Source organism: Trachurus trachurus (genome assembly GCF_905171665.1).
Source record: "Trachurus trachurus genome assembly, chromosome: 22".
In the NCBI taxonomy this organism is placed as follows: domain Eukaryota; kingdom Metazoa; phylum Chordata; class Actinopteri; order Carangiformes; family Carangidae; genus Trachurus; species Trachurus trachurus.
This window is the reverse complement of record NC_139907.1, coordinates 14,932,224-14,945,744: the sequence shown is the minus strand read 5'-3', so window position 1 is coordinate 14,945,744 and position 13,521 is coordinate 14,932,224. Positions and strand designations below refer to the sequence as shown.

Below are 13,521 nucleotides of genomic sequence, written 5' to 3'. Positions count from 1 at the left end.
TTGTAATATACACGGTATTGTGTATGTACGTTGGTGTGTGTGTCCGCTGCTGCTCCGCTCTGTCCCTCACTGAGGGGCGGGGGGGGGGGGGCTGCCCAGCGGTGCGCGCTCCCTCACATGCACGTCCAGAGAGAGAGAGAGAGAAGTAGGGGCTGCTGCCTCGTCGATAACTCTGTGTGTGCCGCATGTAGATGAGACGTGACAGTGGAGCGACTTGTGTCGAATCTTGTGAGTTATAAATCCACCAACATCACTTCCTTGTCGGTTCTGACAAGTCGCCGTCCACTTATTCAACGAGCTTAATAAGAGTCATATTTCGTATATAGTTTGTTTAGCTGACTGCTTGTTAAGAGTTAAGCCCCACCTCGTCCTCTGTCTAACATCACCTGAATGTAGTGAACAACAACAGCAACAGGAGGAATCACTCACTCAGCTTGATTTCACTGACTATTTGAATTTGTTTCCAGATATTGAGTTACTGGTAATTGTGACTTTGCTGTGGTAAATATTGCTGCTGTTCTGAAATATGCACAGTAGCAGTCACAGTAGTCATTTCTTAGTTTTGTGTGTGTAGCCTGTAGGCTTAGCCTACTTCTATTTTGCACTTGCACTCACATGATTTTTTTTTCTGCAATGTTAATGTGCACCCAATACCATATTAGCCTTAGCCTACCAGTTCAGAAGTCTGGACTGTTTCGGGAAGTTGGGAAATTGGTCCAGCGTGTTGACTGCAGTCCTGAAGGCGTGCAGGCTTTCTCTACCGACTAAATAGTGACTGTAATTTATTTTTATTTATTTATTTTGATATTAAGGCCTGAAAAAATTGTACATACTGCCCTTTTCTGATGTTGAGCCCCTGCCCCTCTATAGTCATGTGCACGTCCCTGGTGTGTGCACATGCAGTCATTTGCTCTCATGGCTTTCCAATATACATATTTTACAATTGCATTTTATATATATTTTTTATTTGTAAGTGGCTATTTGGCATTAAATGCCAATGGTATTTGCAGAGCAAGGTTCCCATACCCTTAAGAGACAAGTATTTAAATGGTTAAAGAATAAATATTGCAATAATTTCAAGTCGTGTCTGTATGTGAGTCCAGTATGAATACATTTGTCTTTTCTTTTCTCATCTTCAACAGTGAGGAACAAGATGAGCTATAGAGCTTTGGCCTGCATCAAGATTCAGAAGACTGTCCGCATGTGGTTGTCTAAGAAGAAGCATAAGCCACGGTGCGTGTCTCTCCCTGTTTTTTTAACCCACTCACACAAACACACACACACACACACACTCACATCCATCATTTTTACCATCTTTCTGTTTGTCTGTGCCCTTTTTTTCTTTTTTTCCCCCCTGTACTCTTTGTGTGTGGTTCTTATTCAAACGGATTCACGCTTGGTGGGTTTTGATGGCTTTCCAACACATTGTGCATTTAGGAGTTCAAATCAATCCAAAAAGTCATCTGCGGAGAAATGATGTCTCACCGTGCTGCTTTGGGAAACACCACATTGGATTGCATTTGGAAACATGGCTCTTGAGAAAGTGGCTATCCAGATGATTGGTTTTCAGATTTTCAGTTCAGTTTTTAGAGTCAGACTTAGATTGGAAGTGGCAGAATATGTATGGATGCATGTGGAAAATTTTTATATCAAGCATACACATACTGTATGTAGTTCAGTATGAAAGCTTGTTTTTTTCATAGGAAGAAACAACTTATCTATTTTTGGTTTTAAACTAAAACAAGTAAGAAGGAACCTACAGTATGAACATATAAAATCTGTACGAGGGCCAAAAACCTTTTTCAGACCATATTTGGCATATAGTAACACACAAGTCAACAATTAGCATACAAAATCTATTCTTAAAAAATGTGTCCTTTTGAATTTGAAGATGTTTATTGTATTTCCATCACTAACTTCTAATTTCTCTTTCCTCTCATAGCATCGATGGTATGGTGAAAGTTCGAAACTTGAAGAAACACATGGAGCGCTTCAATGAGGTGGTAAACGTACTGAAAGAGGGCAAACAGGAGATGGCCAAACAGGTCCAAGAGTTGGCTGCCTGCATAGATGCTCTGTTAACCAAGATAAAGGTGAGTCCCACAGATTATTGCTCTGCTAACTTTTAAGCTCCTCATGTCAACAGTTTTTGAATTGCTTTGGGCATGATCTAATCTGAGCAATAGGGTGTACATGAAACAGTTTGCTTTTGTTTATCCAGGGTCAGGGAATACTTTTCAGAGCACCTATCTGGCCTTAAGCATGACTGCTTCAGATTTGTACTCTTCCCCTGCATTCACACCTGTCGCTTCCCCACACAAAGAGTCCTCTCTTATTGTATACTATGCTTTTTCTTAAGTGCTGCGTGTCCTTTTCTCATTCTTTCGCTCAGAATCAATATTTTCAATCAGCTCAGGATAAGAAGAAGAGCTAGGTGAAGAAGAAACCCTCTTCTCTCCAATAATTCAATTACTGCAGTTGCTTTGCTAAATTTTCAAACTTGGTTGGTGAAATCCCAGCTCTCCCCGTGCAATAACCACCAGCCTTATTGGACCTTCTGGGTACAGCAAATCATCACAAACACATTAACAAGATATCCAGACAATAGTGTTGGTTACATTAACATTTTTTTATTCTGTAGTCAGGTGAACACAATCAACAGGTATGATTAGAGTGCTTATAGGTATCCTGATTGACACTGATGGCACCAGTGACTCCTGACCCTTTCACTCACCTCTATCACAATCACCATCTCCACCTCCCCTATGTACCTCGGTTAGCCTATTAGCAGCTCGACTGTGGACACACATGACGATGTGAGTGCTTAGAAATTGCTCATGGCATGGCATCTCTGAGTGAATAATGCATGAGGTGCCACTGGCTGTCATTCAGGCCTCTGTACATTGGGGACAGGACCTTGTCATCTTCTCTCCCAGTGCAACTGTTAGAGACTCAGTTTAATGAAGCTTCACAATACGTTGACCTCTTCTACCCTCCCTGATTGTCTGACAAGTATAGTGGGGAATTGAGCATTGTGGCTGCGGTTTGCAAGTGACAGGCGTAGTGTCAGTCAGTGTTGTCCTGTTTTTTTGGTCACATGGGAAAGTTGTGCCGTGGTATCAGTGCCAAGTCAGGGTGAGTGCACTTAGCGTCTCCTGAACATTTCAGTGCAAGGTGTAACAGGGCAAAATATACAACAATATACTCAGAAGAGCTTGTTAAGCATCCCGTGGGAGTTTGACTGGATAAATACTGGATAAATGGTGTACAAAGCAGCGCACGGCTTTGAACTCCACTGAGGTGTGAGGCTTTGTTTGATAAAGATTTTTTTTTTTTAAAACACTGATTTTGTGAGCATTATTTTGTTTTGTCTTTACCCCTAGACCTCAGTGATGACCTGGAAAGAGATTGACACAGAGTACCAGGGGCTGGTGAAACGCTCAGAGCAGCTGCTTTCCTCCATGCAAAAGAAGAAGCAAGAGGAGGAAGAGAGCGAGAGGCTGAAGCACATCGAAGAGGAGATGGAGAAAGAGAGGAAGAGGAGAGAGAAGGAGGAGCAAAAACGCAAACAGGAGGAAGAGGACAGAAGGATGTAAGTGATGGAATGGGGAAGACAATTATGATATGTTTTAGTAAATGTTATGTCAAGGTATAATATTATTTACTCTCTACAAACATTTTAGGAAAGCAGAGATGGAGCTGAAGAGGAAGCAGGATGAAGAGGACCGGAAAAAGAGAGAGGAAGAAGAGAAAGTTATTCAGGTGTGTAGCGCCTTCAATTCGATATTATTCCATCTATTTAGACTCAGGACTAATACTTCTCCAAAGCTCCATGTGTACTCTACAGTGAGGTTACCAGCCCCTCTACACTCAAAACCTGCCATTATAACACATTTAAGAGAGATGGTTTCCTACACTTGATTCTAATCCTGAACTGAGCAAGTTTCCTCAGTATGAAGTGCAGTAATGATTCTAGTAAACTCAACCATGTCACTAAATTCTCATGATTTATCCTTTTTCAAGCAGGAACATAAAAATAAACACATAACATAAGCATGTAATACGATTAGTAGAGACCTGTTTTACACCAATAGAGATTGGGGCTGAAAAACATCCCAGCAGAGTTTAGTCAATTAATGAAATATCTACAGTGTCTTTTTAGAATGTGCAATTATTTATTCAATGGCAATAGAGCTGAAACAACCCTGTCAATTAATGGGATAGTAAGTACACAGACAATTGCAGCTATTTTGATAAGTGATAATAATGCCAATTCACTGGTTCCACCTTTGTCTGGTGTCTTAATAATTCCCAAACGGTTGTCCAACAAAATTAGTATCTTTTACTGAGCATCTTTACTGTCTTTTATACTGTAGATCAAATGTTTCATTGATAAATCAGGAATATAATATTGACAATGAAAATAAATTATAATCTTTAGTTGCAACAAAACTGACAGCAAACAAAGCAAATTACGTTTGGTGTCAGAAAAGCCTCAACATCAGAGCCTTTTGTAGAAAAGCATTTTGTTTAGAAGCTACGGTATATATTCATGCCTGATGTGAAATGATAATAACTGATTAGAAATAAATTATAACTGAAACAAAGTGAAATGTAGGCAGCTCTCTGCTTGCAACAGCATAATAATAACGTAACTCAAAGCAAATTCCATGCCTCTTGAAGTTGATTTTCATACATAATCACACTCAGCATACAAATAAATACCAGGGCTTTTAAGGATGTGGTATAAGGTACTGTATGTGTGTAGGTAGAAGAAAAATCACATTAAACTATCAGTACATTTCTCACTCTGCCTGATCTCCACACTGTATGAAACATTCACTTGTTCTTTCGTTATCCACCCGACATTGGTCAGATTCCCAGAGGGTTTTCCACAAGGTCTTGATTGATGATTCCACTTGCTGCCGTGTTTCCCCTAACTGAACTACTTTATCCCTCCACAAGCGATCCTGTGTTGTATTACTGTGCCTTTTATTCTCATCTACACCTATTCACCTTCATCCCTCGCCAGCTATCAGAAATGCTGCCCTTTTTTTTCTTTCTAGCAGTGGGGTTGTTGACACCAGGCTGTCATAAGCCACGTTTCTCGAGACACTCTTTGCAAAGTTTGTTTATTCCCAGCTGTAAGGCTCAACGCTGCGTCAGTAAACTTTCTAAAGGTGTCTGCTGTGACTTCAGTGGCATTTTACTTTGTGTTCTCTGCTATTTTCTGCTGTGTCAGAAAAGGTTAGTGCTGTATCCTCCCTCCAAACTTTGTATCATAGTGTATTTCAGCCTAACCTTATTTATGGGATGTCATCCAGTCATTGAGGCTTAACTGTTTATTTCGCCAAAGCAGAAGGGAGACCACTCAATTGCAGGCTTCCCATGAGTTTTCCTTATCACAGCTATATAGTTGAGTGACTCAATTCATCTAACACACCTCATGCTGTAAGCAGGTGATGTAATTTGACATGAACTGATGAAGCCTCTTCTTAGACAAATAACCAAGTCCAGTTGCTTTTGATTTAAATTCCTTTGGGGATAACGATGACCTGGACAAATGAGAATATTCACAGGAAATTTGACTTTAATTAGGATAATTGTCAAAGAGAGAGAGAAGTTATCAAGAGAGACTTGAGGATTTCAGATAAATTGTTTGTGTGAGAGTCTTGAAAAAATGCAGAATATCAGAACAAATCACAGATTTTAGTTTTGGTTCTCATGTGTCACTCTGGTCATGTATCACAGCTGCTGGTTGGGCCATTCTACAGTATGAAAAATATATTCTTCACTGGAAAGTTATTTATATTTGAAGTTCCTCAAAGAAAATAGTGCAGTTTATCTCTTTACTGTATCTATCTCTGTTTCAGGCTATATGATTTTGCCATTAATTATGCCAAGTGTGCAAATTTCTATGCTATTTGCAGATTTTCTATTCAATGAGGTCCAATAAAAATCTGTGGTTGGAATCTGGGTCAAACCTTTTTCAAAATGTCCCCACTGAGTTTTGTTGTTGTGTCTAGACAAAAGACCAGTAAAGCTTTATTAGCCACCCCACAACCTGGATAAATATGTCTAATCAGGCTTGGGTAGCAGAGCAGGGCGGCTCCAATTGTTATGAAGGACCTGGCACATATGACAGCTTTGGTATTAAGACAGGATCTAGACTTTTGTAGAAGTCACATTAAGAGCAGAAGTGTTGTGCTGTGTGTTTGTGTGTGTGTGTGTTTGCAGGCAGAGCTGGAATTACAGCTGGCTGTGGAGCGTGAGGAGCAGGTTCAGCGTGCAACCATAGTGGAGCAGGAGAGAAGAGACAGGGAGTTAGCCATGAGAATCGCCCAGAGTGAGGCAGAGCTGATCACTGAAGAAGGACAGATGGATGCTGGCCTGCGCAGGTATTGTATATACAGTATGTGAACACAATGCACACCTTTGCATCATACATACTGCTCTTATGCACAATGAACAAGGAGTCTTGACCTAAGCCAACGTGTGTGTGTGTTGCTGTGTTTTCTCCCAGTGATGAGACTTTTTCAGGTCTTCCTATCTCCTCATCCTCAGCCAGAGCCATGTAAGATATCAGTGCAGCTTTCTGTGACCGCCCATATCCATGCGTACCTAACACCAGCAGTAATCACTCCCTCCCTCACTGTCTGTCTAAATCTCTATCACAGTCCTAAATCTCTCAGATGCTTAAAATAGCTGCAAGATTATACCAGCAATGCAAAGCCAACAGAAAATAAAAACTTAAAAAAAAATCAGTAGTAAAATTCAGATGTATGGTGGATGCTGCTACATTTTCATGAATCATGAGATGTGCCATTTAGTGGATAATTATGTGTGATGATCATTGATTGCTTAAAAATCAGCAAAGCAAATCATAAATGAGAGGTGGATCACAATATGCACTGTGATCTCTTTATGTTTCTGATCCTAATTGGTTCTGCATGAGTCCATAGAGTGTAAAGCTTGTCTGTGTGTCCTTAGCAGTGCTAGTGGCTAAACACAAGCTCGTTAGCTTGATTGTGTATCTGCTTCCCTTTTCTATGTTCATTGTTTACAAACATTGCTTATTTGGTGTTCCTGTTGTCTTCATGTAAATATATTTTATAACTGCTCCATACATTTAAATTCCACTGTTTATCTAAGATATATTTTGTTGTAGCTGTTACTCCTTCACTCTACCTCTGTCTTCAATCTCAGTAGTGATCTCAGTGGATTATAATTACTGGCTGTTGTTTTTCTATTTTCTATGCAAATACTTTTTCCCTGGAAAGAGTTTTCTACTGTTGTTGTGTGAGTCAATGCTAGACAAGGTCTCCTGGTAAAGACAAAAATAACAAACTAGGTGGAAGAAAACAATACTCCATGATGCAGATGGTCATTTTGAATTTCACTGTACTATTTTAGCCAGCAAGCTGATCTGAACACTGACACCTTATTAGTGTTAACATAGATAATACTGGAATTTCCCTCAACTCAAAAAATGAGCACAGACCAGGTTATTAGTCTTGTCTTTGCTTGAAAATTCCCCCAGAAAGCATAAATACCTCAAACTACGACCAAAAGGTCACACTCGGTGACATGAATTTGCTAAGGTGACGCCTAGCAGGCTGCGGCATCGAGCACCCGTTACAGCACATACCTGTCATTCAAATTGGCCACATCCTCAGTTATGCATAACATTAAGCCCAAAAAGAATTTAAATGAAATAGGCAGTGTCATAAAGGAGAAAATGAGCTATAGAGACCAAAGACATTTTTTTTTTGGCTCCAAACGTTGTTTAATTGTGCTGTAAAGTTGGCCATTTTAACACGGGAGTCTCAGGGGACTGTGTCACTTTTGGAGCCAGCCTCATGAGGCTATTTGAGGAAAGGCAGTTTTTGGCACCACAATGTTGGCTTCATTTTTCAGCCCTGTAGGATGCCACTTGAGTTTAATGTACCATACTCACTAGCTGTGTTCAAAATCACTCCTCATTCACTCATTCACTTTTCCCTAAATAATAGAGATTCTGCAGTTTATGAGCAGATGTTTACTAATCATTGCCCCTTTGCATCACCACTTAGTCACAACAGTAGTGTTGCATCTATAACTATGTAGATAATGCCCTATGTAGTTAGTAGAAAAGATTTTGGACAACAGCTATTGAAAACATTGTTGAAATGAATGTATGTTTAACAAGTACACACGTGACTTGCCATCCAGATACAGTGTATCACTGCACTGAAACAACTCAGCTTTGTCTTGAAGCCAAAAGAAGTTATCTTGAGCCTGTGTGGTCCTTATCTGCAGGTCCACTGAGCACAGTATTACATTTGATCCAATAGCTTGTAATCTTGTCAGTGTTGGCTCAGGCTTCCAGGGGCCACTTTGCATGTGTCTCCTGCTCTCCCTGTGAGTCAGCTGACCCCTGGCAACCAAAAGGAGATCCATGGCAACAGAGCCGCTCCAAAGTTCACGTGTGTTGCATGTGCACCCCACAGAGCTTAAGCACATGACAGCTCGCTTGCAGTGGAAGTAGACAACACTGGCTGCCGTTGCTGACATCGTAGCCAAGACCCCTGGGCTCCCTCCACCTTCCCCCTCCCCTCCAACTATCTATTTCCTGTTCACCTGCTGCCAAAAGCCATCACTACACTTCCACTTCTTCTTCCCCCCCCTCCGCCTGCAGCAGAAGTAAAGCCTCAGCACTGGTTTGTCACCATCACACTCTGGCACGCGTCTCAGCCTGAATCAGTTTCATCCCTCCAGTCAGTATGAATTATAAATGGCAATGGTAATCTGGCTAATGTTTCGTTCATCAGTAATCCTCTACGCTGAGACATTAGCAGCTATGCCGACTGTAAATAGAGGAGGTAAATCCTTTATTCGATTGAATTAGCAGCTTCAGCTCAGCAGGGAAGCTGGAGACATGAGTCCAAACCTGCAGTAAAGTCCAGTAATGGCTACTCCTAGTTTTTCAGTTATCTTACATTCCTGTGAACATAAGCCTTGAAAATACACCCAAAGTGCCAGCAGATGTAAAATAGCATCTGGCAAGTTGTAACATTAGAATGAAAGAGTGGTCTGTTAGGATATGGACAAAGTCTGCTCCCGTGCTCTCCTGCTGATAGGCCTCTAATGTGAATTTAATCGGCTGAGACGATGAGGACGGCTTGAAAGAAAGGCGGCATCTGTCTGGCCTTGTCACACTGTACCTGTCTGCACGCCGCACCCTTTTTTTCTTTTTCTTTTTTCTCCCTCTCACCCGTGTTCATCTGCTCATTATCGTAGGGGTCCTCAGGTACAGGCGACCAAAGCTGCTGCTGGCGTGAAAAAGTATGACCTCAGCAAGTGGAAGTATGCTGAGCTGCGAGATGTTATCAACACTTCCTGTGGTGAGAAACACAAACGCACCCAAGATCAGTATGATGCTGACGTTTTCAACAAAACAATGAGTGTGTGAGTGTGTCTATGTGTGTGAGTGCGCACTAAACCAGCTGCTACAAACAGATCAAGGTGGGAGAGCTCTTAGTGAGATGCATGATACACATCTTTGCCCTCCTTCACTCCAAATTATTTTAATCCCCACATGATATAATTTAATTAAGAAACAGCCCATATTTTAGCAAGTTTCTTCCCAAAAAAGATGTGACACCATCTCTGTTCTCTCAACTTTTTCATCTTAACTTTTCGAGTTTTCAAAGTTATTGTTACAAAGCTGAGCCTTCAGCTGTGCAGAACATGGACACAAGATGTTTTGCCTGAGAAAATGAAAAGACCAATGTGAGGACGTTGCCACAGCTGCTACAGCTCATCAGGGTGCGTTTTAGTGGTGGAGAGAGCAAATTATCACTATTATGGTGGAAAGGCAGACTTCTGCTCTACCTCGTCATCCCCAGCCAACCCTCTCCTCAGTCAGCATGAAAAGCAGATGCCTTTCTGCTGGCTCCCTCATGGACGCCTTTAAAATTGCACTGTATACAGTACTCAGATCAGTGTTCGGGACTCTGATATCCCCTGTGGGATTTCAAGGACATCTGGCTAATTTGTGGAACCCATTTGCTTTGGTGGAGCTGCTGGTGATACCAAAAACCTGAAGTCTGACTGTGTATAGCCTTATGTGCTCTTATGTGCTTTTCTCCTGCATATTTCATCTTAGGGAAGAAACTATGCTGCAAGTCCCTAAATCTGCATACTGTGTTTTATTTTTAAATAAAAAAAAATATATTGTAATTAACAAAATGAAAAGACTCATGCATCTGTTATGTATTAGTTAATCTCATGCCTTAGTTTGTCTTGGAGTTTATTTGAGGTTGTTCCCAGTTTAGTTGATTTGTGCACAAACCACCAAATATTCAATGTGACTTCCAAATGACTAAAATACCAAGTGTTGTAAACAATATTCCAACTCCAATTCATGTTGATGAAAATGAATTTCAGTATTTTAAGCTTTCTAATATCCCTCTTTACTTGTTTAATATTATACTTTATCTCGAAAAATATGTGTATATCTTTAGACCAGTCTACGTCAGACAGAAGTGATAACATCCTTTCATGTTTCATGTCTTTCACAAATGTTGCCATTCATTTTTGCACGTTGATTTGATTACTCTCTGGTGTCATGTTGTGTGGACAGATATTGAGCTGCTGGCGGCCTGCAGAGAGGAGTTCCACCGTCGTCTGAAGGTGTACCACGCATGGAAGTCCAAGAATAAGAAACGCACCGATGACGGGAGTGATCAGAGAGCTCCTAAATCTGTCACTGACTATGGTTAGTGTAACCGCGTGTTCCCAGTTTCATTCCATTGCTCTAAATTAATCTCATTATAATGATTCACCGTTGGGAAAGAGCACAAATCTGTACGCTCTCAGATTCAGCATAAACATGGTGCACAGTTACAGATGCACGCCTCACCTCGGTCACATTAGGTTACAGGTGACGAATGTTTATTTCCTCCACTTTCACCTCTCGCTTTCATTGGCAGGAATAAGTGACCTGCACAAATAGCCCGCCTGCATTTTCTAACCTTCAATTAGCCGATGAAATGGCACGGCCTAAAGATGCAGCTGCCTTCTGTCTGGCTCTGTCAGAAATATTTGTTCTAATTAGCGAGTAACTGCCAACGATGCCACATCAGGTTCTGTGGCTGCTTGCATGACAGCCTGCTGCTCTGCTCCGATTCATTCTCAGCTCAGCCAAGCATGCTTTGCACCACACATGCACAAATCTTATTTAGCGGCTCAAGAGATTGCTGGTGCTTTGCATTTCCTGCCTTTTTTCATCTTTAAAAACACATTAGGTTTGATGGAGAATGGGGACATATTCACTGTAGCTTCTACTTCCACTATATTTACTTGCCTTTTATTTTTTTGATATAATAGCTCCTGAAAGCCGTACTGGCTGCGCTTTGTTTGCCTTATATTTGGATCCTGTTCTTGGCCTCTGCCGATGCAACAGGGGTTTTATCAGGGCCATTTCATAAGAGGCTAAAAGCTGCTTTACCTGGCTTTTCCATGTGGCATTTCCTGGGTTCTTTTTGATCTTGTATGTTTTGAAAGTTTTAGACAGTGTGCTCTCATAAAAACATGAATTACATTCATTTGAAACCAGATGACAGATGTTTTGTTTTGTGAATATTTCTCCTTACAGTGCTACTCTGGAGATCTCCAGTTTCATGTTGAATATCTGAATGTATATGACACACTCCGTCTCTCTGTTACCTCTGCAGCTGAACAGAACCCAGCTCCTCCAATGATGGCCCAGCATCAGGAAGTGGCCATGAACCGCCAGCAGCGATATTTCCGTATTCCCTTCATTCGGCCCGCAGACCAGTACAAAGACCCCCAGAATAAAAAGAAAGGCTGGTGGTACGCCCACTTTGATGGGCCCTGGATAGCCAGACAGATGGAGCTTCACCCGGACAAACGGCCCATTGTGTTGGTCGCAGGTGAATCAGCAGCATTTGCTTTTCGTCATATTATAGGAACAACATCTCTGAAAAAAAAATCCTATTTATTTTTGGGTTATTTCAGGGATACAGATAAGCCTTATTTTCACTGTGAAATCTTCTGCTGGTAAACCTCTGCCCTCATTCCTCAACCACTCAGGCAAAGATGACATGGAGATGTGTGAGCTGAGTCTGGAGGAGACGGGCCTGACCAGGAAGAGGGGGGCTGAAATCCTGCCCAGGCAGTTTGAAGAAATCTGGGAACGGTGTGATGGAATTCAGTACCTCAAGAAAGCCATTGAGAATAAGCAGGCCCGCCCCACATACGCTACTGCCATGCTCCAGAGTCTCCTCAAATGAACCAGGGCGCACAAGATAAGCTCACAACGACCAGCTTAATCCTGAAACACAACACTGATACACACACACACACTCCCAAACACAAACAGGGCAGGGCGGCACAGTGCACCTGTGGTTTGCGGGATGAAATTAAGATACCACAGAAAAGATGCAGAATCATCTGATTTTTAACTACCTGTATGTTGTTTCTTCTCACTTTTTATATCTTTATTTTGCAGTGGAACACCTCATTTGTGTAGGGCTAGGATTTATGTTCAGTCTCCTTCTCAATCTAAACTTGAATGCAATATCCCACTGTGGGGCCTTAAAATGCAGAATCACTGCACAACACCAAGGAAGTCTTAACTGGTGTGTAGACTGTCTGTAGTAACTGTCAAACTGGAACCTTAATGGTCTGCAATAGGGACAAAAAACTGCTTTTAACAGTGTCTTCTCAGAATATTAACACTATAATTCACATTGTGTCCATAAATACATCTGATTAGAAACACAAGCAATTTTTCTTCCTATACTTAAATGTGACAATCATGGATATAAAGTCATACAACTAAGACATAGAGAAGTTATATTTATAAAATATACATAATCTTGTACTTTATTCATAATGAGTAAAAATATATATATTTTAAATATACATATATATTTCATTTTCTGCCTGCATCAAATGGAACAAAACTCTTGACTGTTTTTCTTTGTGTAGTTTGTATTTTCCTTCCAGAATACCTTTTTTTGGGAAAAAAAAAAAAAAAATCACTTGAAGAAGTGCTTATTACCACCTTCGGGTTTTGTCTTTTATCCATCCATCATTTTTCTTGGCACACACAAACACTCACACCAAACACCTCTGTTGACTGTGGAAATCCTTGAAAAGTTACTTTTTTGTATTGTTGTTTATTTGATATCCAAGAAAGTGTAGAGGTTTGTTTGCAGTTTTGTGGCGTTGGGGTTGTTTTACAGACAATAATGTAATATTTGCGTGTACGTGTGTTATGCGTGTTTGTTAAAGTAATATTTTATGAAGCTGATTAGTTGACTCCTCTGTTGGTCGGGTCATGAACCAGCCAGTCATCTCAACACTACATTTGTTCAGACTTACACGTAATTAACTGGAAATACAGTCGACTGTAGCTAATGATACACTTTCATACAGTACTGTATGTTCCCTCTTTCAGTGTCTGTTGTACTTTGGCCTTTGCACTGGACTGCAGTAGAAAATAAATGTTTG

At 40.9% G+C, this 13,521-nt stretch overlaps 1 protein-coding gene across 1 annotated transcript in view; it reads left to right on the top strand.

Annotated features, from left to right (window-relative positions):
- Nucleotides 1-12,363, top strand: part of myo6b (myosin VIb) — a 34,178-nt gene extending 21,815 nt beyond the window's left edge. Inside the window, exons 25-34 of the mRNA XM_083997888.1 lie at nt 1,143-1,233; nt 1,943-2,093; nt 3,384-3,592; nt 3,684-3,762; nt 6,238-6,398; nt 6,524-6,574; nt 9,280-9,383; nt 10,625-10,759; nt 11,718-11,936; nt 12,097-12,363. Of these exons, the coding sequence (XP_083854014.1) occupies nt 1,143-1,233; nt 1,943-2,093; nt 3,384-3,592; nt 3,684-3,762; nt 6,238-6,398; nt 6,524-6,574; nt 9,280-9,383; nt 10,625-10,759; nt 11,718-11,936; nt 12,097-12,296 (1,400 nt within the window). The 3' untranslated portion in view covers nt 12,297-12,363. The remainder of the gene's footprint in view (nt 1-1,142; nt 1,234-1,942; nt 2,094-3,383; nt 3,593-3,683; nt 3,763-6,237; nt 6,399-6,523; nt 6,575-9,279; nt 9,384-10,624; nt 10,760-11,717; nt 11,937-12,096) is intronic.
- The last annotated feature ends 1,158 nt before the right edge of the window (nt 12,364-13,521 follow it).